Here is a 25,511-nt window from a genome sequence, read left to right on the forward strand (position 1 = left end):
AGGTCCTCACCATGGCCACCATTCATTGTTAGAGTTAAATGAATCGTTCAGTAGAATCTTCCTCTCTTTCTGTCAAAGTTAAATTTTAAGATTGACACCAGTTTAATGGCTGCACAGTAAAGACAAAACCAGCCTCTTGTTAGCTTAACATAGCTTAAAGGCTTAGAAACAGGATAATGTATTAAAATCAGGATTAGGTTCAGTGCTGAGTTTAGGCTGGGGTTAAGATACAGTGCCTATAAATGGTAGGAAATTTTCACCTTTTCATTTTTTTACAACATTGAATCACTGTCTGTTTTATTTGGATTTTCTAAACAAACTAGAGTAAGTAACAGTAAAAATGCTAAAATTTAAAAGTACCTCTCACTAAACTGGGAGATGATTGCATGGTGAATAGAACGTTGATTTAGTATTAAGGTTGTCATATTTATACTCCAAATTCATTAAGATAAAACCTCTATGAATTTTAAATAAAATTTCTCTGCTAAAATCAGTCTGTTTAGGACTCTGACGGCTCTGTACTTTATGAAATTTGTGAATGGCACTAATCTGATCTTCAGTCATATGACCGGCGGTAGCAAAAAGAGGATACTTTGAGAGGTTGTATTGTCTCTTTATAGTGTAGATTTGTAAAGGGGAACCCTGTCAGCAGCACTTCATCACACCTGCCTTGTTTAAACTAGCATTAAATCTCCAGGTACTGGGACCCGGGTCCTCGTGCCGACCCATTTGAGGACATGAGGTACATCTGGGGTGGATTCCTGTACCTGCAGGACATCATTGAGCAAGGCATCATTAGAGCAGTGACGGGCACCAAGGAGAAGACCGGTGTCTATATCCAGCAGATGCCTTACCCCTGCTATGTGGATGACATGTATGAACACTGACAGCATGTAATCAGTTTGTGACCTGTCTCACTGCTCTGTCTCTAACCATGTCTTTTTCTTCAGTTTCCTTCGGGTCATGAGCCGCTCCATGCCTCTCTTCATGACGCTGGCCTGGATGTACTCAGTGGCAATCATCCTGAAGAGCGTAGTGTACGAGAAGGAGGCTCGACTGAAGGAGACAATGAGGATTATGGGGCTCGATAACGGCATCCTGTGGTTCAGCTGGTTCATCAGCAGCCTGATTCCTCTGCTTATCAGTGCCGGACTGCTGGTGCTGCTGCTCAAGGTGATGACCAAAGGGGCACTCATGTCAGTAAACTAGGGCAGCAACTTACAAGTATTTTACTTATTGACCAATCTATAATCCAAACTATTAAAAAAAACTACAGTTTTTGTTACCATTTAATGGTGTCTACAGGCCCTGATAGTTGCAATAACACATGTTGAAGAATGAGTAGGAGTTTGACTCCAGACTCCTACCCAGCACAACAAGTGCAATGATCTCAATACCCGAATTTTATCTGTAAAACAGTACGTTTTCATCAGCGGGACATTTCCCCTGGACCAGGAACTTTGTGGAACCTAGTTCCTGTGTTTTCACAAGAGAAAAGTGGGTATAAATTTAGTTGGGGTCATTGTGTCCCCTAAAATAATCCTTGGCCTAGTGTGTAGTACTTTCTTAAGGCTCAGGAACTCCTAGGACAATGCCTACAGTTCTGAATATCATTGATTGGTCAGATACCAACAAGCGTTTTGCACTTGCCTTTAGGTCTAGTTTTAAATGTTGTTAACTTGATGTTACTGGTCTCGTCATGTTCTGTGCAGAAGGGGAACCTGCTGCCCTACAGTGACCCTGGCGTGGTCTTCCTCTTCCTTGGATCATTTGCTGTGGTGACCGTCATGCAGTGTTTTCTAATCAGCACTGCGTTTGCTCGAGCAAACCTGGCTGCCGCATGTGGAGGGATCATCTACTTCACGCTGTATCTTCCATACGTTCTCTGTGTCGCCTGGCAGGACTACATCGGCTTTGGAACCAAAGTCTTTGCTGTACGTTTGCTGGCTGTGATGAGTTGTTATGCTGTGATGTGATTGGAAAGTGTAAGTCATCTGAAATTCTCACCCTTGCAGAGCCTCCTGTCCCCTGTGGCGTTTGGGTTCGGCTGCGAGTACTTTGCTCTGTTCGAGGAGCAGGGTGTCGGTATCCAGTGGAAGAACCTGGTGTCAAGTCCTCTGGAGGAGGACGAATTCAGCCTCCGCACTGCCATCATCGTCATGTACTTTGACGCCTTCCTGTATGGAGTTCTGACCTGGTACATTGAGGCCGTGTTTCCAGGTGAGGTCATTTATATCTGTAACACAGACACTGTTTCTCTGGGTATTGATTTGACTCAAAAATTGAAGCAAAACATCAAAACAATTAAATTCCCAACAGGGAGCATTAGTCCTATTTTTATTATATATTATTACTCTGTGTCTCAGGTCAGTACGGGATCCCACGGCCCTGGTATTTCCCCTTTACCAAGTCATACTGGTTTGGAGAGCCAGAGGGACCCTCCAGAAACATTCCTCTGAACCGTAAAGGAAATCCAGGAGGTGAGACCGCTGTAACACAGACAAACACACTGTGGTGCTACAGAGCTGCACTGACTGACTGAAACACCAAAAACTAGACTTGCAAGTGTTTTTGTAGCCAGGTCTAAACACTCAAACACAGTTAGGAGCATTTACTAATGGGGCTTATTCTCCCAAGCTATGTTCCAGCTATTCAATGTTTTTTGCTAGGGAATAATAATTATATAATAATTTGCTAGTTTACCAGCAAATGGGCAATGATTATTTAGTAGGATTTATTTTAGATTTTCTAGGCATTCGATGATGAGAACATGAATCATCATCATCTCAGTCATCCACAGACTGTGTGAGTGTGTGTGTGAATGGGTGAATGGGAATTAACATTGGACACTTTGGATAAAAGCACTATATAAGTGGCCATTTAACATTTACTATTTACCAGGACATAGATGATGGTGAATACAAAATTTAAGAGGGATGTTCAATTTTCAATTTATTAGTGAAGATTCTCCATAAACAACAACTACTTACTTAACTAAAAGACGAACAGACAATAAAACTGTAATCACAAAAAGTCAGAGAAATTGTCTTGTAATTTACAAGACTTAATGTGAAAGAGACTTCCTGAACAGTGGAATGGGATGTGTCTTCATATTGTTTTTACAGCAGTGTGTATGGAGGAGGAGCCAGCTCACTTGGAGCCCGGCGTCTACATTGAGAACCTGGTGAAGGTTTATCGTCACGGGAAGAAGCTGGCAGTGGATGGATTGACACTCGGCTTCTACGAGGGACAGATCACCTCCTTTCTGGGACATAATGGAGCTGGAAAAACCACAACCATGTGAGTCAAGGGAAAAAAACTGTTCGGATATATATACGGATAATAGGACAAGTAGCATAACAGAAAATCTGCACAGCTCCTGACACTGAGTCTGTGGGTGTAAATAATAAATAATAATGTAATAATAATGAAAATGTAAATAATAATATGATCCCTGCAGGTCCATCCTGACCGGTTTGTTCCCTCCCACCTCCGGTACGGCCTACATTCTGGGAAAAGACATCCGGACAGAGCTGAGTGCCATCAGACAGAGTCTGGGAGTTTGTCCTCAGCACAATGTCCTCTTCAGCATGTGAGTACTCTGTGATTTTCTCTTTGTTTCATTGTAAACGTCTTCCTCATGTGGCTGTGTTGGTGTTGTGCTGTCGCCCCCCTCCCCCAGGCTGACGGTGGAGGAGCACATCTGGTTCTACGGACGGCTCAAAGGTCTGCCAGAGCAGCAGGTAAAAGGTGAGATTGAGCAGATCCTGCAGGACACTGGGCTGCCGCACAAACGCACCTCCAAGACTAGCACTCTGTCTGGGGGCATGCAGAGGAAACTTTCTGTGGCTCTGGCCTTTGTCGGGGGGTCAAAGGTCGTGATCCTGGACGAGCCCACGGCTGGAGTTGACCCCTATGCCCGTAGAGGAATCTGGGATTTGCTTCTGAATTACCGACAGGGTGAGCTCTCAATCTGTCGCTCAGCCCTCAATCAGTTGCTTTTTAAGTCTTCAACTGGTCCTTAAGTTTATTTCCTGTCTCCTTTCAGGTCGGACCATCATCCTGTCCACCCACCACATGGACGAGGCGGACATTCTGGGCGACCGGATCGCCATCATCTCCCATGGGAAGCTATGCTGCGTAGGCTCGTCTCTGTACCTGAAGAACCAGCTGGGGACGGGTTATTACCTGACACTGGTGAAGAAGGAACCCGAGCCTTCACTCAGCTCCTGCAGGAACTCATCCAGCACTGTGTCCTTTACAAAGAAGGTCTGAGTCTAAAAGAGTCCACAGAGATCAGACAGAGACAGGACACACAAGTTATTGTGTAGTAGATGTAAACACTGTGTCATGGATCTCTGTGTTTCAGGAGGAGGAGAGCGGCTCGGTTAGCAGCAGTGACGCAGGACTCGGCAGCGAACATGAAAGTGAGGCCGCTACCATCGGTGAGCTCTTTGTCCTGCTGAGCGTTTGATTCCTTCACCTCCAGGTGGATCTGATTCGTGTGTCTCCTTCCTCAGAGAATGGCCTGGCGTCATCGATCTGTGATGTCCCCTTTGTCCCTCCACACGTGTCCCCGGTGTCGAGTCTGATCATGCGTCACATCCCTGCTGCCCGCATGGCGGAGGACCTAGGAAATGAGCTGACCTACGTCCTGCCATACAGCGCCGCCAAGGATGGTGCCTTTGTGAAGCTCTTCAAAGACCTGGATGTAAAGCTGCCCGACCTCGGCATCTCCAGCTACGGAGTATCAGACACCACACTGGAAGAGGTGACGACACAAATTTTTAAGAAGTGGGGGAGAGAAAATCCTCTTTTTGATCACTCTGCTTTTATTCCTGTTCACACTACTCACTGACAAACCCTAAGTTACAGTGAGGTCCATGACATTTTTTAGTGAGAAGGACTTTATTCATGTGCACCTTTCAAAACAACAGTTTAAGAAAAGTGATAAAAATAATTCTTGATCACTGTAGGAAACCCTGACAAGAATTAAACATTAATTATTAACTTTCTTTTTGTAGATTTTCTTAAAAGTAGCTGAAGATAACGGAGTTGACACTGAAGTGCCCTCAGGTAAGGAGTGATTTCTGATTTAATAGAAAAATCACAAACACTGAAATCAGCATATAATTTCACAGCATCCTGACACTTTATGGATGATGTGAAGTAGAATTTGTGTTTGTGTGTTTGCATATTTAAAGATGGTACACTTCCTGTTCGGAGGAGGAGGAGGACTCACGCCTTTGGTGGGGGAGACCCTCAGAGCTGTCTGAGACCTTTAACTGATGATAACAATGACAGCAACGAGTCTGATGGAGACCCTGGTATATTATTGTGCATAGCCATTATATAGTCTTTGTGTAATAACTAATACCACATAATTAAACAAACACTAATAAATAGTAGGGACTGTTTATGGACTGAACAGATATAAAGTTCTTTACAGGACAACACTTTTGCTTTTGTGTCATCATGTGGCCCATTAGAGTGCAGAGATACAGAGTGGCTGAAGTGCATTGATGGTAAAGGATCATATCAGGTGAAAGGCTGGAGTCTGAAGCGGCAGCAATTTGTGGCTCTGATGTGGAAACGCTTCCTGTACGCTCGGCGCTCCAGGAAGGGTTTCTTCGCTCAGGTAGTTTTAGTCAGACCAGTTTTAGTGCATTTTTGCTGATTCGTCTCTTTAGATTCTAAATATTTTAAACATGTGTTTTTCAGATTGTTCTTCCTGCTGTGTTTGTCTGCATCGCTCTGCTCTTCAGTCTCATAGTCCCGCCATTTGGAAAGTACCCCAGCCTGGAGCTGCAGCCCTGGATGTATGAGGACCAGGTCACATTCATCAGGTAAAAACCTGTCCAGGTGTCACATGCAGTATATTCATAATAAGCATGTTTTAGTGTGACTGTGTCCCTGTGTGTGTCAGTGATGATGCTCCCGGAGATACCAACATGCAGAAGTTATTGAACAGCCTGCTGGATGCACCGGGCTTTGGGACTCGCTGCATGGAAGGACATCCCATCCCGTAAGAAGTGTAAACATGTTACTGGGTCAGGTGTTGGAGCAGGTGTTTCGGCTCATAATAGTCTCTGTCCTCTCTGTCACAGGGAGGCTCCCTGTACTATGGGCGACGACGACTGGCACATTCCTGACGTCCCTGAAAGCGTCCAACAGCTGTTCAGTTCTGGGAACTGGACCATGGAGAACCCATCTCCAGGCTGTGTCTGCAGCAGTGATGGCAAGAAGAAGATGCTGCCAGACTGTCCTCCTGGAGCAGGAGGCCTGCCCCCCCCTGAGGTCAGTCCACCTGAGACAGTAAACATTTATCTTCTGGTTTAGACTGATGGTCACTTACAATCATCCAAGTTTCACTCAGTAAGAAAAATGTTGGTGTGCAGATGGTTCAGAAAAGTTTCCGCTGGACCGTATAAATTGTGGTATTGATGTGACAGTCATCTGAACATGTTTTGCATTAAAAAATTACTTTTTTTTAAAAGTGTTCGACTGAATATAGGTGTGGGTGTTTTTCTAAAATGTGCTAAGTATTTTGATATAAAGAGTCAAACCAGCAGGTGAAAACTAAGAAAAGTTGCACTGCAGCAATACAGTGTCCTGCTGTGAGTAAATTTTGTGTTGTGGTTCAGATGAAGCTGAGCGCCACCGACACTCTGCAGAACCTGACAGGAAGAAACATCTCTGATTACCTGGTGAAAACCTATGCTCAGATCATTGGAAAAAGGTAAGACACACAGAGACTGACTCTCCTGATAAAACACACTCCCGACAAATCCAACACTAATGTTTCTATGTGTTTTATAGCTTGAAGAACAAAGTTTGGGTGAATGAGTTCAGGTCAGTCGCTGCTTTTATTGTGAAATCGGTCAGTCGGCAGCTGGTTCCACATGTTCACTCGCTGTTTGTCTCTGCAGGTATGGAGGATTCTCAGTGGGAGCCAGGAGCACTCAGGTGCTTCCACCTGCAAAAGAGATTGATGAAGCCATCGAGAGAGTCCGGAAGATCTTTGAGATTCAGAAGGTGAAAAATTCTGATCTAGAACCTATGGAAAGGAATGTTTGTCTGAGCTGCAACTATTGTAAAATCAGAAATATATCAGGGCTCTAGTGGTATAAAGTGTGTTACAGTCACCGAACATCACATGATCAGAGTCTCAGCTTTAGCTCCTGAGACAATTCTACACCTTTACGCTGTATATTTGGACTAAATTAGTACAACAAATTCAGACAAGGAGGAGAAAGAGTCCTGGAGTCACACTGGAAAAATTTACTAATGAGCAGTTTGTTGTCTGAAAAAATCAAATTGCAGATGGTTAAATGCTATTCTGCAGGATATTTTTCCAGCTTTAGTTGAAAATTAAAACTAAATATTAAACATCAATAGAGTAAGTAAAGTGTTGTTTGGTGCAGGGAGCAGCTGCTGATCGCTTCTTGGACAGTCTGTCAGGATTCATTAACGGTCTGGACACAAAGAACAACGTCAAGGTAAGAAAACAGGTTTTATGGCAGATTTACTTTGACACAACAAACAACAAATTAGTTTCTAGAAACAACAAGTGTTTAGACTAAGTCATTTGATTTCATTTGGGTTTTGAATAGTATTTGGAAGGAAAGTTCAGTAAAGAATTAATTTAGTAAAAATGGAGCTAAGAGTTAATGTTTCTCTACTGTATAAAAACACATGTAGTTTATCTACAGCTGACTGCAGTTCTCATGTGTCATCACATTTATGTGTGAATCTGCCTGATTTCAAACACTTTTCCACTTTTTCTCTAACAATAATGACCGATGTGTTGTGCTCAGATCTGGTTTAACAACAAAGGCTGGCACAGCATTGGCGCATTCATCAACGTGATGAGCAACGGGATCCTGAGAGCCAACCTTCCGAAGGGGAAGGACCCGAGCAGCTATGGCATCAGCGCGTTTAACCACCCTCTGAACCTGACTAAGGAACAGCTCTCGCAGGTGGCTCTGTGAGTAAACACACCTGAACTCCACCTGTACTACACCCTCTACACAACAGAAACAATGAGGACGTCCTTTACTTATGATATCTCTGATTCCTCCACCTTCTCTTTGTCTTTATCTTTGTCTCCAGGGTAACGACCTCTGTGGACGTCCTGGTGTCCATCTGTGTCATCTTCGCCATGTCATTTGTCCCAGCCAGCTTTGTGGTCTTCCTTATTCAGGAGCGTGTTAGCAAAGCTAAACACATGCATTTCATCAGTGGAGTGCAGCCGCTTCTGTATTGGGTGGCCAATTTCACGTGGGACATGGTGAGACATAAAACAAGCAAATCCTTTCAGTCAGTGTGTTTTTTCAGTGTTGCTGATGTGTGTGTGTGTGTCTGCAGTGTAACTACATCGTCCCTGCAACGCTTGTCATCCTCATCTTCATCTGTTTCCAACAAAAAGCCTACGTTTCCTCCACCAACCTGCCAGTACTTGCTCTGCTGCTGCTGCTCTATGGGTCAGATACTATAGGAGTACTACACAACAATACACAGCACTACACAGTACTACATAGTGCTACATAGTACTGTAAAACCTCAAAACTTCCATATGGTAAAAAAAGCAGTTTGCTCCGATAGAAACCTTTTTTTTTTCTTCAGCTGGTCGATCACGCCTCTCATGTACCCAGCCTCTTTCGTCTTCAACATCCCCAGCACGGCATATGTCGTCCTCACCAGCGTCAACATTCTAATTGGCATCAATGGCAGCATCGCTACCTTTGTCATGGAGCTCTTCGGAAACAACGTGAGTACATGCAGACAGGAGGCAGCTGTAGGATAAATCACTTTGATGAATAAAGCCTCTGAGCTGTGATGTCACTTTGTTTTCTGTGCAGGAAATTGGAGGAATCAATGACATCCTAAAGAACGTCCTCCTCATCTTCCCCCACTTCTGTCTCGGTCGAGGACTCATCGATATGGTGAAAAACCAGGCAATGGCCGATGCCCTTGAAAGATTCGGTAACAGCTGCAGTTTTAAATGTTGGTCCTTTTATCAGGATTGGCAGAGAAAACAGGAAGTGTTTTGTTTAACGGTTGTGTGAATGTTGTTTCAGGTGAGAACAGGTTCCGCTCTCCTCTGCAGTGGGACATGGTAGGAAAAAACCTGTTTGCCATGGCTGTGGAGGGAGTGGTGTTCTTCATCATCACTGTCCTCATCCAGTACAGGTTCTGCATCAAACCCAGGTACTTTCTTTTTTAAAATATGATCAAAATGACATGACACCAGCTTTTATTAAACAGCCAGGTGGAGATGGGTTAAAGGATGTGTCCTCTGTTTCTGTGCAGGCCCATCAGTAAACTCACCAAGCTGGGACCCCTGAGTGAGGAGGACGAGGATGTGGCCCGAGAGCGACAGAGGATTGTCCATGGACTTGGGCATGGAGACATCCTGGAGCTTCGAGAACTCACCAAGGTACACACACAGTAAATGCACAGACACCCAAAACAAATAACCCAGAAAACTGGAAAACACATTCTTACATGGGGAGAAACTGGTTGAATTTGGTTAGAGCATGTAGGTTACAGGGCCAGTGGCCTGAGAGAAACATCACCCAGGACCCGGGGCCTCAAGACCAAGTGTCCAGGCCATCTCAAACAAACATTTTTGTTCTCATATGCAGTTGTCTGAGTGGTATTGAGAGGAGTTTAGAGCAGCAGTGCACATCTAACCCAAATTAAAGTGTCAAGATAAGATTTACATGCAGGAGCCAAACACGGGGTTAACTGGCACACTGCTGCTTTTAATTTGGGCGCTTTCAGACCAAACTATTTTATTAGTTCTAGGGTCTACTACCCCACCCCCACCCCCTTTGGAGATCCCCCAGAACTATTCCTCTTCAGGGTTTTTTTCCCTCTGTTTACATTCACACTGTCAGTAGGAGCTCCAAAGTGATGCATTTATGTGTTCCTGTACTGATTTCTGGTGAGTCTGCCGAGTTTTAGACCATAAAACCGGGATTTTCAACATTCTCTTCAGGTAAACGTATCACTGCTCCATCTTCCAAACTTAACTGTAACATTTTAAAACACTTTGAGTCAGCAGTTAATTGGTGAAATACGCGTGTTTACCTTCCCAGAAATAAAGGTGGACACGTTTCTCAGGAGTCAGGCTGTAAAACTTTATTGTGCGACTTTTGCTTTATTAAGTACAGCAAGTCTGAGCCTTAGGCACTGATCACTGCTGCATGACCGTTCTGCTGTGATCTCCACTGTCAGCATGTTTCACCTGGCACCTCCACATCATGAGATCTAGATCAAATTATCAATCTGGATAAATGGGCCACATTTTCTAAACCTAAACGGGAACTTTTAATACCTGCAGTTCATCATGTTCTGTTTGTTGTCAGGGTCACTTTTAGTCTGACTTCATGTGTTAGGTTTACAAACCTTCAAACAAGAGTAGATTGATGGTGATTCTGTCAAATGTGTCCCGCAGGTGTTTAAGAGGAAACAGAAGCCGGCAGTGGATCGACTGTGTGTGGGGATTCCTCCAGGAGAGGTGAGACCCATGACACCTGCAGACATGTCTCATAAACTCTGATCTCAGAGTCCAGACAGATCTGATCTGTGTGTGTGTGTATTGTCAGTGTTTCGGCCTGCTCGGTGTGAACGGAGCTGGAAAGACCACAACTTTTAAGATGCTGACAGGAGACACCATGGTGACCAGCGGAGAGGCCTTCCTTGCCAGGAAGAGGTGAGGGTTCGACTCTCAGTTCCTGTAAGTTTTTATAAAGTTTTTGGGTCCAGGACCTGCAGTGATCATGAACCTGCTGGATATTGACCTTGTTCCTGCAGATTTATTCCAAGGACAAACACTGAGACCACTTGTTGTGGTTGTGTTATTGAAGTCGCTCTGCAGCTTCATCATTTTCTTTAGCAAAGCAGCTGGTGTTTTAGCAAAAGGTTATTTTTGTTAATATTTATTCTAGTATATAGTTATGAATAAATCCTGGTGATTGTTAATCTGAATTTAGATCTTTGGTCTGACACATCCTGATCCTGATATGTCAGTGTGTATTAACAGTATCCTGGTGTGTGTCTGTGTGTGTTTGCAGTATCCTGAGGGAGATCGATGAGGTCCATCAGAACATGGGCTACTGTCCTCAGTTTGATGCCATCAACGAGTTGCTGACAGGACGAGAACATCTGGAGCTTTACGCTATTCTCAGGGGCGTCCCCGAGACTGAAGTCTGTGATGTAAGTCTGAAAATACTCACCGTAAACAGTCCACTACACACAGTACCGTTGTACATGGTGGTAGTCATGGTGATGACGGTGTTTGATTGACAGGTGGCCGAGTGGGGCATCAAAAAGTTGGGTCTGGTGAAGTATGCTGACAAAGCAGCAGGAAGCTACAGTGGAGGAAACATGAGGAAACTGTCCACAGCCATGGCTCTGATAGGAGCTCCACCTGTCGTCTTTCTGGTAACATCCCATTCTTCTTCTCCACCTGTATTCTGTGATGAAAGGTAGACAGGCTGTGCCAGTTGTTTAAAGCTCATTGTTGACCCTGAAATACACTGAGTCACGATAAAAGCCTCAACATAAAGTCGACCTACTTTCTGTGGTTCTTTTCTCAGCCAAACAGAGAGCACCTCAGAAAGACTTGGAGGGGTTAGGGATGAAAAGGAGAAACAGTTTACTGAGACAGGGAGGTTTGGAGTAAAAATAGAAGAGTGGGTCAGTGTGAGGTGTAGTTGATATGTTGCTCCTCTGCCTACTTCGGCTTCACCTGTGGGACCAGCTCACCCTGGCTGTCCTCCTTGTTACAGGACGAACCCACCACTGGCATGGACCCCAAAGCCCGCCGTGCACTCTGGAACTGCATCCACAGCGTGATCAAGGAGGGCCGTTCCATTGTCCTAACTTCACACAGGTAAGAGTGGAAATCTGTCTCAGAACACAGTCATCAAACAATCGGTGTGAGGGTGGAAAAAGAAAGTTGACCTTTGAATTACTTAAGAGGTTGAAGGCTCCTCTGGCAGCATCTCAAACAGCTTCCGTAGCTGATGTTTAGACATGCACAACAATCAGGAAGAACTTTCACTGAGACACACTCACATAGGACAGGGATTTTAATTTAGTAACATGTTGTCAGTTCATGCCCTCACTTTGTCTCCACTCCGTATCTCTGTGTGTATTAAATGTGTGTGGGTTATGTCTCTCAGTATGGAGGAGTGTGAGGCTCTGTGCACCAGGATGGCCATCATGGTGAATGGCAGGTTCAGATGTCTTGGCAGCGTCCAGCACCTGAAGAACAGGTAACGCAGACACTCAACCCCACCTTAACCGACCCAACTGAATGTCTTACCCTGAACACTAACACAAAGTCTGAATGAAGCTCATTACTTCTAGTGCAGATACAAAGACCACAACTCCTGTTACGTATTGTTTGTGTGCATCTAAGTGGGTTTCTGTGTTACAGGTTTGGGGACGGGTACACCATCATCCTGCGGGTGGCGGGGCCTGACCCCGACCTGCTGCCCGTCATGAAGTTCATCGAGAGCGAGCTGAGCGGCAGCACGCTGAAGGAGAAACACAGGAACATGCTTCAGTATCAGCTGCCTTCATCTCTCACTTCACTCGCTCACATTTTCTCCATCCTGGCCAAAAATAAAGAGACACTGAAAATCGAAGACTACTCTGTCTCCCAGACCACACTGGACCAGGTAAAGGCACACGCCTGACAGCCAGAGAACTCACTGCTGAAAGCAGCAGATAGGATTGGTGCCTGCACGTCTTTTAGTGGTTTCACTTCATATTATTTTCTAACATGACTTTAATATGGTTTGTCTCTGACTTTATTGTTTGTTGTTTCAGGTGTTTGTTAACTTTGCAAAGGACCAGAGCGACGACTATCACTCCAAAGACAACTCAGTAAGACGCAAGGACGTCTCCATCGACATCTCCACTCTGAGCTCAAAGAAAGGAGCTGCAGAGAGCGGGGGTGGGTTGAGCGAAAGCGTCATGTAACCACTTTATCATGTGATAGCAGGAGGGTGGAGCTCTGGCTGGAACTCTGGACCCTGTAGTAGAGAGAACGCCCCCTCCTCACCTGCTGCCTTATGCCATTCAATGCAAACAAATCTCTGTGGAGCTGCTGACGACACCCAACATCAAACAGACTCATCCTGTGGCTCCGTGTCGGCACTGAGACGTTTCTCTTTTCTGTCTGTGATTGAAGTGGTGCCTTTAATGACCACTTCAGGGTCTGTTTGTTTTTCTGATGAAGAATCCAAATCATTTCGGCCAAGGGCTCGAATGCAAAACCCCTTTTTTAACGTTTGATTCCGTTTTTATTCCATTTTTATTTATATGATTAGCTGAAACAAAGTGTAATTTGTCATTGTATTTTGGCAACAGCCAAGTGGCATTACCGTTTCCTGTAGTGTTTAACAGCCAATCAAAGTGTTCGAAACAAAGAAGAGTCAATTGATTTTATAGTTGTTTTTTAAAAAAATATAATGAAACAAGCAGATTTGTTAGGTTGGCTGTAAATCTAAATACCTCATCGGCTCCTTGCAGTACATGGCAGTATTGATCTGGAAACAGCTGATCGATCTGATCAATCACAGCTTCCTTTTCATGTTGTGTATGAACTAGTGTTCAACCAGCAGGAGGCTACACTGAATCAGCTGATTGAAGTGACTCAGCTCCATGTCTGCAGCACTTGAAGTGTTATCATGGTTTGTAGATGATGAAACGTGTTGCTGGTCCTGATCAGGAGCACTACTGCTGCTTCTGATCTGAACCAGAAACATGTTTATTTAATGTGACAGAAGAGCTGTTACTGACCCTGAACAACTCTCATTACAATAAAACAAATCTGTGTCTTCTCATTCATATTTTTCTTATTTATTGTAACCGAACCTTTGTTTCACTGTTTCCTTCACTGTACTTTCGCTTTCTGAGAAAAAACAACATAAATGCTCAGAATATTAGAATGTGCAGACATGAAGTACAAGTGTTAGTGGAAGTACATCATGAGGAGTGTGTTCACTGATCCAACAGATGAACAATACTGACAGAACACAACCATTTGTGCATTTATTAGTCATTTCCATGCAGCAGAAACAGTCATTTCAATTTGATTCAGTCCAGCAGACAGAAGCTAAAATCAGTGGTTCACATGTTTTCATTGAATTAAAGGTTCATTTACATAATTAACATTTGTAAAACAGGTTCAGAACTAAAACATTTTACATAATGTGTTTGTGTTGCCATGGAGACGAAGGTACGATAACAGGAAGTCATTTCAAAGGAGAGAATGGGCACGGACAGAGGAGTTTGTTCTTCTGAGAGTCGAGATGGACGAAGCTGTTTCTAACTGAGAAAGAAAGAGACAAATGTCTAAGTGATGTTTTTAACTACTGGTGTCATCTAGATTTCACTTCCATTCGCAAATTAAAATGTATCTTCCCTATGTTTCTCTGTGGACTTTATATCTAAAGATTTGAGATTCAGATTTTTAATACATTATATCATAAAATTATATTTTATTGTAGATTCAGACCTGCCAACCTTGAAACTGGGAGTTCCAGCTTTTATCAAATAAAAATCTGTTTATATGTTTGCATCAGAATACAGACAACAATAGTGGTTCACCTCTGTAATATACCATTTTAGAGGGGGATGGGACAGCAAAGCAGATTAGTATCGCCCAGCCTCTAATTGGCTGAACACACCTAATCCAGGTAATATGCATTGGGAAGTGCAGGAATAGTTGGAAAATAAGCAGGGCTGAGAATCCCTGGCATAATGTAATCTGTATTTTGGAAAGCTGGCTCAGAAATCTAAATTTGAATCGAGTGTGTCAGTACACTCTGTACAGAGCTACACTCTGGTTGACACCAGGGGTCAATGAAAGTGAATATTTTCCAACAAAACAATGATTGTATAATCTGAAAGCTGTTTGTCATTGACAGATTAAAAATCTGAGGGTAGTCTATCAGAACTGTCCTCAAATCACCTTTGTCTAGTCTCTGATCTCATCTACAGGAGCAGTTGTCCAGCTGGTGTCTGGAGAGTTTAGTCTGTGCTACCTACAGCTTTAAATATAATTAAAATATAATAAGTGTTTGTGAATAATTCACAAATTTACATGAACAATTTTTTTTCAAAACAATAGTTTAAGCATCACATTGAAGTGAGATGTCACTGTTGCAGAGGGCAGACTCTCACCTGCAGCGACCACTCTCGCATCGTTGTGGGCTTTTTGTCGAAGTTCAGCTCGCTGGTCGGGGCTCTTGAACCACCAGAGGGCGTGAACTGCCGCGATAATTTACAATGAGTCAAACACAAGTGCAAAGAAAATCTTCCAGTTACGGTAAATGCAGAGCCACAAAGCACCTGACACTCTAGACCCTGCACAAAGGAGGGACGTATACAGTCCTCACTGTGTCCTCAGAGGACTATCAGACCTGAATGACCTGGATGTTTTTGGCTGCCTGTATTTTACTGTGTACCTCTATTGAGCTGGCCAAACTCGCTGTGGAACACGCCCACAAGCTTGGCATACCCCGGTGCATCATGGGCAGTGACAGCAGCCTGGAAGGGCTTGCCCCAAACCGCTGGCCCCCCAGGACGCATCTGGTAGGACGCCAGCTCGTACACACCTGGAACACACACCTGGTGTTACAACGTAGCGGTGATGTCTTTCCTTTATACAGTGAGGGGGTGGGGCTTACCGCCCTCCTGTGGTGGCTGCTGGAGGCTGCTCCATGGAACCAGATAGGTGACCTCATTGTCCTGAGACGTCAGCATTGGCATGGCCTTGGACAGGTACTCTGAGACCCAGGAGGGGTCCTGAGCCAGAGCAGCCCGAACAGCTGCCCGCTGAGAGTAATCGTCTGCGATGAGAAGACTGTGTTAAAAAACTCACGAAGAAGAATCTTTGAACACACGAAGAAGAATATCCTTACCATACTTCCATATATGAAAGACCTGGTTCAGGCCGCCGTACTCAACGCTCCAGTAGCCTATCAGCTCAGAGTGGGCGGTGCGCAGGTGAATCTTGTCGTTGGTCAGTTTGAGAAAGGCAGCGTTCTGGTCGGGGTGAATACAGTACGTGCGGAACTCGTAGAAGGTTTTGTGTTTCTGCTGAGGGCCAGTGGAGAGGTTTGCATGAGGCTGTGGAGAGAAGAAAGAGCAGAGAGACATTCAGAGTCCAGCTGGACTACATCCTAAACTGGATTGGGAGTCTCAAGTTAGTCCCTCTGACAAAGGTGTAATTTTAAACAGCACAGATTAATTAGAAACTCACACTCTCTCTCTCTCTCTCACTCACACACAACTGATTAGTATTAAAGTTTTTTCTGATCCTGTAAGATCATAATTAGTTCATGAACTAAGTTCCTGTTTCCACTGGCTGAAGAACCTGTTGCCAGGACAAAAAGCTCCACATGCCCTTGACGAACCAACAGGCCCAGGATCATGTTAATCCACAAAGGACCAACAGGGTCCTCCTGGGATTAATCAAATGTGCTCATTTTGCTGATTTTCTCTCCACAAGCACCTCCTGTGGCAGAATCAAGTCCTCGTTCTCATCCGTCCACAGAACTTTCTGCCATCGTCCTGGTTTGTCCACATGGTCCTGATCAAATCTGGTTTGTTGGAGCCACGACACACTTCTACAAACCTGTGCTGTCACCATCAGACTGATAGTGAGTATCCAGGTTAATGATAAATGAGGCACAACCTCCCAGACTCACAGCGGACTGACATCACACTGATTTACAAATTAATATTTCGAATCCCAGGAGTTCACACACATTTACTCAACGTTGTGATGTCTGGTTCCTATTATTTTAATTATTGGTGAGAATATTGAACAACGTGTTTATGATATGAAGGCAGTGGGTTCTCGGGTTCTGCTGCCGCCTGCCGAACAACCCCGGTCCCTGCAGCTCAGGGACGTGACTGTGCACCACGAACCACCTAAGTACATCATTGGTCTCAGTAGTGGGCGTGTGATCGGTAATTAACCCAGATCTGGATCATCAGCTGCTGGAACGAACTGCACTTTACAAACCCGTCGCATTCTGCACAATGTGCCTTTTTTTTACTTTTAGTATACTGTCTACTAATATGTCTGTCCTCCACTAAATTCAGAACTTGTGACTAAGTATTTGCACACTGGGTTACAGATACTTTTACTTAAGCAGAATCTCGGAGTACTCCTTCCAGCACTGACAAAACCATTTTTTGGTCCATTATTTTCCATGACCCAAAGGTCTCAGGTGTACCCAGTTTGTTCAGGGCCCCTCAGCCACTGCTTCATTTTAAGCCTTCGGTCCAAAGATCAACGAGTTAACAGGTTTCTTAAAAACCGCACTCCGGTTTCTGAGGGACCTCGGGGCATAAAAGGTTTCTCCACATTGGTCGGTCTGCAGCAGTTGTGGTTCAGATTGTTTGTGCTGGACTCACCTTGACAGCGGCGGCAGCAGCTGATCTCAATAACGAGCTCCACAACTTCAACATGCTGGAGGGGAAGAGGCAGAAAAAGAGACGGACAACAGAGAGACTGGGACAGGAAGTCTGCAGAGATCCTCTCTGCGGTAGAGCTCCACTCCACACGGGGGGGAAAAAGACAAAGAGGAAATAAAGTGTGACAGACTCAACGTGTGTGTCAGACATTTTTATATTTAACACTTCTTACAGACGGAAAATTGCACCAGTGTTAAAATGAAGTTCATGTAAAGTTTAAGAATTTCCTGAATTTGCTGAAGAGTGAGTAATCTCGTCGCCACTATCTCCTGTCAGTCATGAAGTTTGAATCTTTTCACTTATCGATTATTTATTCATTTACTCACTCGCGCATCGATAAAATAATTGCCACGTGCTTCGTGTAATTGTAAAAATTAAATGTCATATCATCGTTAAAATAAATAAGTAAAAAATAAAATATGTCATTGTCGTTGGCGCTCAGTGGACAGGTGGAGGGTTTCCAACAGTGGTGTGTGATCACACCCACATGCTGACAAAGGCTGCAGCAGGAACCACTTTCACTGAGTCTAGAACTGGTCTAGATTTTCAGAGACAGTGGGTTGGGACCGATGCCGAGTAATAAGGAGTCCAAGTTCTTCCTGTACCATCCGACCCAGTCCAGCAGCTCTGCTATGAATTCTGTCTGCATGGGTTCTAATTTGTCAATTTTTAGGTTGAATCTGTCAGATAATTCTACTGTGTGTTTATTAATCAGGTCACAGTGGGGCTGGAGAATTAAAGAGGAGGGTGAATTTAAACTCCTTTGCTCCATCCATAGATACAGTTGTTTAACAAAATGTTAGGACAGGATTTGCACTGATGGTCCCAAATAGACAGAGACTGGACACACTGGTGTTTCACCTCCTCTCAGCACTGTCCAGCTTTCCGCAGGAAAATCACTGAAACATAGTCTGCATTAGATTAAGACATGGACATTTTCACAGTCAATGACTAAAGACCTCAAACCCAGGACCCATCACCCTAAAGGCCAGCAGCCTGCTGGCCCACACACACTGTGGTTGAAACTTGGGAACAGGAAGTGCAGTGGGAACAAGGAAGGAAACTAGATCACATTTAAAACACATGACACTTCACCAAGAGACAGAAGAGGACAGAAGTCTCTGAATTGTGTGCTTATAAGAAACATGAAAAAAGATTATTTTATCTGCTGATCCACACTCCAGCCAAGTGGGGGGGCTCGTTTGCTTCCCGCCATTAAACCCCGAATAGAGTGAAGAAGAAAACATCACATCCGTTGAGGAAGTCTCCTTAATGCTGTCACATGTGTTTTGGCTCCAAGGTGAGTTTCACGAGTTCAGGCGTTTCTGGACCGGGACGACATGTTCCAGCTGCTCCAGGTATGTGTCCGCCGGCGGCTCTGGAAGTCCGTTTGTTTCCCGAGTCCCCGGCTTCTCTCCGCGGGTTCCGGATCGGCTCCGGGTCTGACGCGGCAGCTTTGCAGCGGAGATCGAAGGAGAATCCCGAGCTGCACCATAGACCCGAAACTGGAGGAACAGTTCGTCTTCCTGGACTGTACAGGTACTGCTACTGAAAATACTACAGGTACTTCACTGGTGTTGGGGAAAGGGATAAACAACACTGAGAGGTGCACATACTAATACTCCAATCCTAAGGGTTAGGATTAGGTTAGGAGCAGAATATTTACTATTTAACAAAAGAATAAATCCTCAGGTTAGTCAGTAGGACAATTGATTACTATTGGGGAAAGTATAAACACACATTCAGAGTAACAACAGGTAAAGTAGAAGTACTATGACAGGCTATGACAGACAAGTATTGAGAAGTAAAAAATAAAAAATAAAATGAAAGTTAAATCCAGGATGAGAGAATTCTGTGGTTCTGTTTCTTCTGTTTTGGTTCAGATCCAGAGGAGGACCCCTATAAGGAGGAGGAAGAACTCCTCCACCAGCTGAGCCTCGCCTCCTCCCCTGCTTCCCCCGCTGACGTCCATCAGGTGAGCTCTCAGAACCACCTGAGGTCTCTGCAGGTGCAGCTCCAGGTGTTGAGGGATGAGGCCCGGAAAGAGAAGGACCCTGACTCTTTGATCCAGTTTCAGGACATCAACTTCCCACTGGATAAAGAAATAGTTTCTGCAGAGAGGAAGAAGAAGAAGAAGAACAAGGAGGAGGTGGCGGCAGGTAAAGGTGAGCACAAGGTGTTCGGGACTCCTGACGTGGACGAACCAGTCAGTGACACCTTCTGCATGGGCTGCGGGGCCATCCTGCACTGCAGTGCCCCCCACATGCCTGGGTACCTGCCCAGTGAGAAGTACAAGGTCCTGCTTATGGAGGGGGGTCTGAGTGGGGCCACTTGTCAGCGCTGCTACTTAATCACCCACCACCACAAGGCACTGGGCCTGCAGGTGTCCAGGGACCAGTACCTGGACGTGGTACGGCAGATCCGGCCCCATAAGGCCCTTGTGCTGCTCACTGTGGACCTGCTGGACCTCCCCGACTCCATCGTCCATGACCTGCCTGAGATGGTGGGGACCAACAAACACATCGTGGTCCTCGGCAATAAGATCGATCTCTTGCCCGGAGACTCGCCCAACTACCTGCAGAGGATCAAACGGCAGCTGGCCCAGTACTGCAGGGATGCCGGCTTCGGTGACCAGGTCACTGATGTCCACTTGATCAGTGCTAAGACCGGCTATGGCATCGAGACACTGATCTCCAGTCTCCAGAGGTCCTGGAAGTACAAAGGTGACGTGTACCTGGTGGGCAGCGCCAATTCAGGGAAGTCAACCCTCTTCAACACGCTCCTAGAGTCTGACTACTGCAAGTCCAAAGCCTCAGACCTGATTCACAAGGCCACCATATCACCATGGCCGGGTTAGCACCAGACTCTTTACCTTACTATTCTATCGGATTAACATGAACACAGAAGCCAGAGATTGATGCATGATGGGAAAGGTTTTGTGACTCTGCAGGGTCCTTATCATCCTGAAAATCCCAGTGAAGCTTAAAACCTAATCACATGTACTGAAATGTATTAGTTCATAAGTATGATTTTTTTTATTTTAATTTTTTTTTTAACTGCATTTTAGTTACATAAAGTATTTTCTGTTCTGCTGTTTATCTGTGACATGTTTAGTACAGTTTAAAGCTTTTTGTTAATCAGCAGAATATTAATAATTATTAGCCTTGAGTTGAGTTTTGAGTTGATTGTCTTGCTGAGCTGCTTTCAAGGGACCAACTTATCCTGTCTGTGTTCTTGTTTTTTGTCCTGCTGTGCTGCATTCAGGGACAACTCTGAACCTGCTGAAGTTTCCTATCATCAACCCAACTCCTTACCGGATGTTCAGACGTCTGGAGCGTCTGAACAAAGCGTCAGGACAGACGGAAAGTGAGCTGTCGGAGGACGAGCTGAAGAGACTGAGATGGTTCAGCCAGCAGGGATACTTAGTGGGTAAGACTGACTTCCTCACTGCATGTTTTGTGTTGTGTGGTTGGATGAAATGTAAGGAAAGTTCTAATTAAAAAAAGAACATTTTTCACCATGTATCCATATTAAATTTTTTAATATTTCATCTAGTTACATCAAATTATTGTTTAGACAACTGGATATGACCCAGCTTGAGCCTCACCTTAATGACCACTCACCTGTCCACCTACTGTTGATATGTCTGTGTTCAGGTCGTGTTGGAAGAACATTTCACTCTGGCGTTAGATCCAGGCCTGATGAGATCCAGTTTGACCCTGACAGTTTGGCTTTTAGCGAAACTGAAGATGGAGAGATGACAAAAACAGGTGAGGACAGAGAGAGACACCTGACTGAGCAACGGGTGTGTCTTTTACTCATGGTGAAGCAGGTATAATGGAGATCATTGTGTTCTGGTTTTGTGTGTCTTTACCACATTAAGATGCAGTTACGTTGCTGCTTATATGTGAGTTTTATGCAGTTCCACAGTTTACATCTCAAATAACCATCTGTCTCTGACCTCTGCATGACCTCTGACCCCTTAGTTCCCAGCAAGACAACAGGGGAGTTCACGTACAACGAGTTGAAAGATGCCCATTGGCTGTACGACACCCCGGGCATCATGAAGGAATATGACGTGAGTGTTTGTCCCCACGGAAACTAAAGTCCTTCCTACACAGTAATAAATTCTCTTTGAGGATTATTTTATTATTATTTTTGTTAGTGGTGAATGGACATTAATACTATTTTGATGTTGCAAACACTAGATTTTATCCATTTACATAAGAATGTAAAAAAAGTGTAACAGAAAAATGTTTTACTTTAATATTCTACAATGTAGAAGTAGCAGAACATTGAAATACTCAGTGCAGTACTAACACTATGTCAGTGTGATACTAGGATGTATGAATCCTGGTGAAGAACCTTTCTCTCCCTGTTTGTCTAAATGTGTCTCTTCCAGATCCTCGACCTGTTGAAAGAACAGGAAGTGAGGTCGGTGGTTCCCACTCAGGCCATTGTCCCCCGAACGTTTGTGCTGAAGTCCGGGATGAGTCTGTTTGTGGGGGCTTTGGCCCGGATTGACCTACTGCAGGTCAGGACACACACATTTATTCTAATGAGCAGGACTCAGCTGCAGGACACCTGTTCTGTCACTTTTTACCTCATTCAGTAAATACTGTTTCAGATATAGTTCATATGTGAACGATTATCTCTTTCCTGAAAATCTGACCTCCTTTCTTTATAGTGTTTTATTTCTTCTGATTTACTTAGAACATAATCTGCTTCAGATGCATAGGAAGTGGTAACTCAAACATTAAGAAATAATCCTAATAAAAATATAACCAGTATCAACAAAAACACCCAAGCAGAAACCTTTCTACCATCCTAGATCACACAAACCTGATCACACACAACTACTACCACATAGTGGCAGATGGTCTATTAACTGGGTCACACTGGAAAACGAAGTTCAGCAGCTTTCTGATCTTCAGTAAAATAACTAACTGAGCAAATGAATGATTGAGGTGATATCTAGTAGCAGACAGCAGACTGAGACTTAAAAAGCGAGTTCTAAATTAGAGGAAACTGATTGCAACAAACATTTGAATTTTATGTACTGTAGACCAGACAAATGTGGGTAAATGACAGTGAGGAAAATTATTTGATCAAATATTTAGGATGACTAGTAAAGACAGGACAGCAATAGACCTAAGATTGAGCCTTGTGAAACGCCCTTTTCAAAATTGAAAACACTGATAAAAGGGCGTTTTTTCTCTCTCCGCAATAGGGATTTGTCGGTTTTTCTCTATACATCTTTTATAGTCTTGACTATATTCTGTAAAGTGGCTTGAGATTGTTAGGTGTTATTGATTGACGATCAATCATTAATTGATCACTGTGGTTCGGATGGTGTCTCTGACAGGGGGGGAGGTCCTGCTGGTTTTCAGCTGTGGTCTCCAATAGGGTCCCAGTTCACATCACCAGTCTGGAAAAAGCTGACGACATTTACAAGAAACACGCCGGACATGTCCTGCTGGGGGTGAGTCACATGAATGCACACACAATAACACACAATGTGTGCATCCAGCTTGATCCCGACTCAGAGGTCAGACATGGTAAACAAAGCAGCAGTTTCTCGTGCAAAGTCCCAGAGAGCATGATGGAAACACCTGGCTATCGCCTGATCTAGGTACTGATTGGTTTAGAAAGCTGTTAGGTTATGATGAGACTAGACTATTAAGTACTGTGTGTTAGACAAGTATTCTTTAAAAATATCTGCCTGTAAGAACATAGTGAATTTGAACTGTTGGCAAACAGCCCAAAACCTATTGGTCAGCTCTCTGAACAATAAAAATGATATGAAAATTCCAAAATGTATTTATTTATTTTGATAGTTCCTTTGTCAAATACTGAATTAAAGCTAAAAAGTGAAAATATTTTTATTCAGTCATGTCATGTTGTTTTTACTGTCCATTTTTAACAGTTGGCCAAAAAAAGTCTTCCTCAGACTGTATGGATCAACCTTGCTCTATGTCTGTTGGAACATGTTACGTCGTTGTTCAGTCAAAACATTTCTAAACATTTCATAGGCTTTTAATACATCCACTCTAGTCAGATTGTGGCTTTTATCAGATGCTAAAAATATCAGGTCACACCATAGATATGTGCAGATATTCTGTGATTGTTTAGGTTTTTTGTTTCTCAGGACAATTCACATCAACCCACATCAGTGTGCAAGTTTCTGCCTTATAGAGAAAGTACAATTTTCAGCAGGTTTACTTTAGCTTGATGGCAAATTAGGGAAAAAGGAGACAGTAAAGTGTAAAATTATGACAAGAAAAGAGCAAGTAAAAGCATCACACAGAAATTAAAATTACTGCTGGATGTTTTGAAATATTTTGTGCCAAACAATCATTTGATGAATAACATCTGTACAGATGTTTTAGCACCCAATATTGGAACGTCCTGCTGCCATCACCCCCTGAGGAAACCTCTTGACAGCGAGCTCAGTCTGCCTCACTGGGATCAGATACTAACACAGATCTTTGTGTGGTGTGTTCAGGTGCCTGGGGGGGGCTCGGAGCGTATGAAGGAGTTTCCTGCGTTGGTTCCTCAGGAGTTTCGATTAGAGGGGCGTGGTTACCTGGAAGCTGCTGCTGACATCAAACTGTCATCTGCAGGTAAAAGAGCAATTACATGTTTCATGTCCTTTTCACACTAAGTTAATTACTGGCAGTTTCCTCTGTCGCTCCAAATTTAACAGGAAAAACTCTTTACAGATGGTTTGTCGTTGTTGCTGCTTGTGCAATTATTGATGAATTAAATTATATTTAACTTTCCTGTGACACTATAATGTAGATCATGATATTAACGTTAAAATGAGTACAGAAAGGAAGAGCAGTGAAATAACAGCGTTGACTGACATCCCCCTCTGTGTGCAGGTTGGGTGGCTGTGACAGCAGTTGAAGGTGATCAGGTTCTGTTGAGGGTTCATGGTCCACAGGCGGCAGGATTCAGTCTGAGGACGCCGCCACTGCTGCCTCATGTCGTGTCTCTGAAGGGAGATCGGGTCCGAAAAACTCCGGCCTACAAGCTGCTGAAACTTGCAGGACTGCTGGACAACGGGCTCTCGGCCCGAGTAGTCGAGAGGCTGCAGGTAAAGAAGAGGAAGAAGAAGAAGACGTGAACATGTAGGCACTTGAGGACAATTGGAATAATGGAAGTATAGGTAGGAGGAGCCGGCATCTACAGTGAGGACGCTGTACTCCCTGTTTCTGCCTCAGGATCTCTGATTTTACAGAAACATGTCTCTGCAGATGTGGATGCAGCAGACAGATGTTGGGACCTGGACACAAAGTGACAGATGTCCTTTCAGCCCTGCAGTAAGACTCTGCAGTATTCTGCAGAATACGATGAACCTTCTGCATAATTGGATGATTTACCAGCTGTCAATCACTGTAATTCCTGTTCATTGTAATATAACACAAATCCACCTCAAATAACTCACCGGACATCTGTCATCACATACTGTAGGATGTACTCCCTCTTCCCTGCAACTTAATATATACCGAGTGTCTCATAACACAAAGCTGTCATATACATGACGCATATGTCCGAAATAAAATCCACTAGAAAGACAATAATGTTGCACCAAAACCTTCAGTACAAACCTTTTTATAACAGATATTTTTGTGGAAATATGCTGTGACAATTTGTGGAAAGGTCTTGTGTGAGCCAGACTTTTGATTTTGAATCTCCTACTAGCACCAGCTGAAGGTGTATATTGCATTTTTCAGTTCAGGTTCTATGTAGAACAAGGGTAAAGGTTGGTGTGCTGCAGTGTAAAAATCAAAGGTCATCGGCTTTTGGCTTCTCACTTCAGGGGTCACCACAGCAGAACGTGTTGGAGTTTTTACACTAGATGCCCTCCCTTTTTTATCCAAACTCAGTAACAATACCAAGGTGGCTCTTGGGAACTAGGCAGAGCCACACCTAGTGGGGTGGGATTCAATACTCCGTTCTTCTATATCGCAATCCAATGCTCTTCCCTTTGAGCC

At 44.0% G+C, this 25,511-nt stretch overlaps 3 protein-coding genes across 7 annotated transcripts in view; 2 read left to right on the forward strand and 1 right to left on the reverse strand.

Annotated features, from left to right (window-relative positions):
• LOC137134335 (phospholipid-transporting ATPase ABCA1-like) overlaps nt 1-13,869 on the forward strand; it is a 32,548-nt gene extending 18,679 nt beyond the window's left edge. For 3 of the 5 annotated variants that reach the window (XM_067519037.1, XM_067519039.1, XM_067519040.1), the window contains exons 14-49: nt 698-874; nt 951-1,173; nt 1,713-1,934; nt 2,016-2,220; nt 2,367-2,480; nt 3,126-3,300; nt 3,461-3,592; nt 3,683-3,960; nt 4,049-4,269; nt 4,370-4,445; nt 4,521-4,771; nt 5,025-5,076; nt 5,205-5,327; nt 5,490-5,638; nt 5,722-5,846; nt 5,927-6,025; nt 6,108-6,297; nt 6,645-6,739; nt 6,820-6,852; nt 6,930-7,035; nt 7,425-7,499; nt 7,818-7,987; nt 8,113-8,290; nt 8,368-8,483; nt 8,626-8,770; nt 8,862-8,985; nt 9,081-9,210; nt 9,289-9,439; nt 10,463-10,525; nt 10,614-10,720; nt 11,082-11,223; nt 11,317-11,451; nt 11,799-11,902; nt 12,195-12,287; nt 12,452-12,695; nt 12,847-13,869. In XM_067519037.1, coding sequence (XP_067375138.1) covers nt 698-874; nt 951-1,173; nt 1,713-1,934; nt 2,016-2,220; nt 2,367-2,480; nt 3,126-3,300; nt 3,461-3,592; nt 3,683-3,960; nt 4,049-4,269; nt 4,370-4,445; nt 4,521-4,771; nt 5,025-5,076; nt 5,205-5,327; nt 5,490-5,638; nt 5,722-5,846; nt 5,927-6,025; nt 6,108-6,297; nt 6,645-6,739; nt 6,820-6,852; nt 6,930-7,035; nt 7,425-7,499; nt 7,818-7,987; nt 8,113-8,290; nt 8,368-8,483; nt 8,626-8,770; nt 8,862-8,985; nt 9,081-9,210; nt 9,289-9,439; nt 10,463-10,525; nt 10,614-10,720; nt 11,082-11,223; nt 11,317-11,451; nt 11,799-11,902; nt 12,195-12,287; nt 12,452-12,695; nt 12,847-12,999 — 5,176 coding nt within the window. In that variant the 3' untranslated portion in view covers nt 13,000-13,869. The remainder of the gene's footprint in view (nt 1-697; nt 875-950; nt 1,174-1,712; nt 1,935-2,015; nt 2,221-2,366; nt 2,481-3,125; nt 3,301-3,460; nt 3,593-3,682; nt 3,961-4,048; nt 4,270-4,369; nt 4,446-4,520; nt 4,772-5,024; nt 5,077-5,204; nt 5,328-5,489; nt 5,639-5,721; nt 5,847-5,926; nt 6,026-6,107; nt 6,298-6,644; nt 6,740-6,819; nt 6,853-6,929; nt 7,036-7,424; nt 7,500-7,817; nt 7,988-8,112; nt 8,291-8,367; nt 8,484-8,625; nt 8,771-8,861; nt 8,986-9,080; nt 9,211-9,288; nt 9,440-10,462; nt 10,526-10,613; nt 10,721-11,081; nt 11,224-11,316; nt 11,452-11,798; nt 11,903-12,194; nt 12,288-12,451; nt 12,696-12,846) is intronic. The other 2 variants (XM_067519042.1, XM_067519041.1) reach the window with 2 other exon arrangements.
• A 179-nt stretch (nt 13,870-14,048) lies between these two features.
• nipsnap3a (nipsnap homolog 3A (C. elegans)) lies at nt 14,049-17,612 on the reverse strand. Its single transcript, XM_067519045.1, has 6 exons — nt 17,452-17,612; nt 15,948-16,155; nt 15,714-15,875; nt 15,492-15,641; nt 15,208-15,294; nt 14,049-14,353 (listed from the first exon to the last, which is right to left on the reverse strand). Exons 1-6 carry the CDS (start codon nt 17,503-17,505, stop codon nt 14,277-14,279), a joined length of 738 nt encoding a protein of 245 aa, XP_067375146.1. The 5' UTR covers nt 17,506-17,612; the 3' UTR covers nt 14,049-14,276.
• Nucleotides 17,613-18,647: 1,035 nt separating this feature from the next.
• noa1 (nitric oxide associated 1) lies at nt 18,648-24,916 on the forward strand. The gene is made up of 9 exons (XM_067519044.1): nt 18,648-19,050; nt 19,395-20,363; nt 20,776-20,940; nt 21,168-21,281; nt 21,498-21,589; nt 21,914-22,045; nt 22,877-22,993; nt 24,017-24,134; nt 24,396-24,916. Exons 1-9 carry the CDS (start codon nt 18,852-18,854, stop codon nt 24,638-24,640), a joined length of 2,151 nt encoding a protein of 716 aa, XP_067375145.1. The 5' UTR covers nt 18,648-18,851; the 3' UTR covers nt 24,641-24,916.
• Nucleotides 24,917-25,511: the final 595 nt, after the last annotated feature.

This window comes from Channa argus, chromosome 10, assembly GCF_033026475.1.
Source record: "Channa argus isolate prfri chromosome 10, Channa argus male v1.0, whole genome shotgun sequence".
Classification (NCBI taxonomy): Eukaryota; Metazoa; Chordata; class Actinopteri; order Anabantiformes; family Channidae; genus Channa; species Channa argus.

Excerpts from the sequence above, each read along its gene's own strand:
- nipsnap3a (XM_067519045.1), bottom strand. The coding sequence starts at position 17,505 with ATGTTGAAGTTGTGGAGCTCGTTATTGAGATCAGCTGCTGCCGCCGCT. Across the intron at positions 16,156-17,451 it reads CTGCTGCCGCCGCTGTCAAG|CCTCATGCAAACCTCTCCAC; the intron begins GTGAGTCCAGCA and ends TTCTCTCCACAG. Across the intron at positions 15,876-15,947 it reads CTTTCATATATGGAAGTATG|ACGATTACTCTCAGCGGGCA; the intron begins GTAAGGATATTC and ends TTCTCATCGCAG.
- noa1 (XM_067519044.1), top strand. The coding sequence starts at position 18,852 with ATGTTCCAGCTGCTCCAGGTATGTGTCCGCCGGCGGCTCTGGAAGTCC. Across the intron at positions 20,364-20,775 it reads CACCATATCACCATGGCCGG|GGACAACTCTGAACCTGCTG; the intron begins GTTAGCACCAGA and ends TGCTGCATTCAG. Across the intron at positions 22,046-22,876 it reads CCCGGATTGACCTACTGCAG|GGGGGGAGGTCCTGCTGGTT; the intron begins GTCAGGACACAC and ends TGTCTCTGACAG.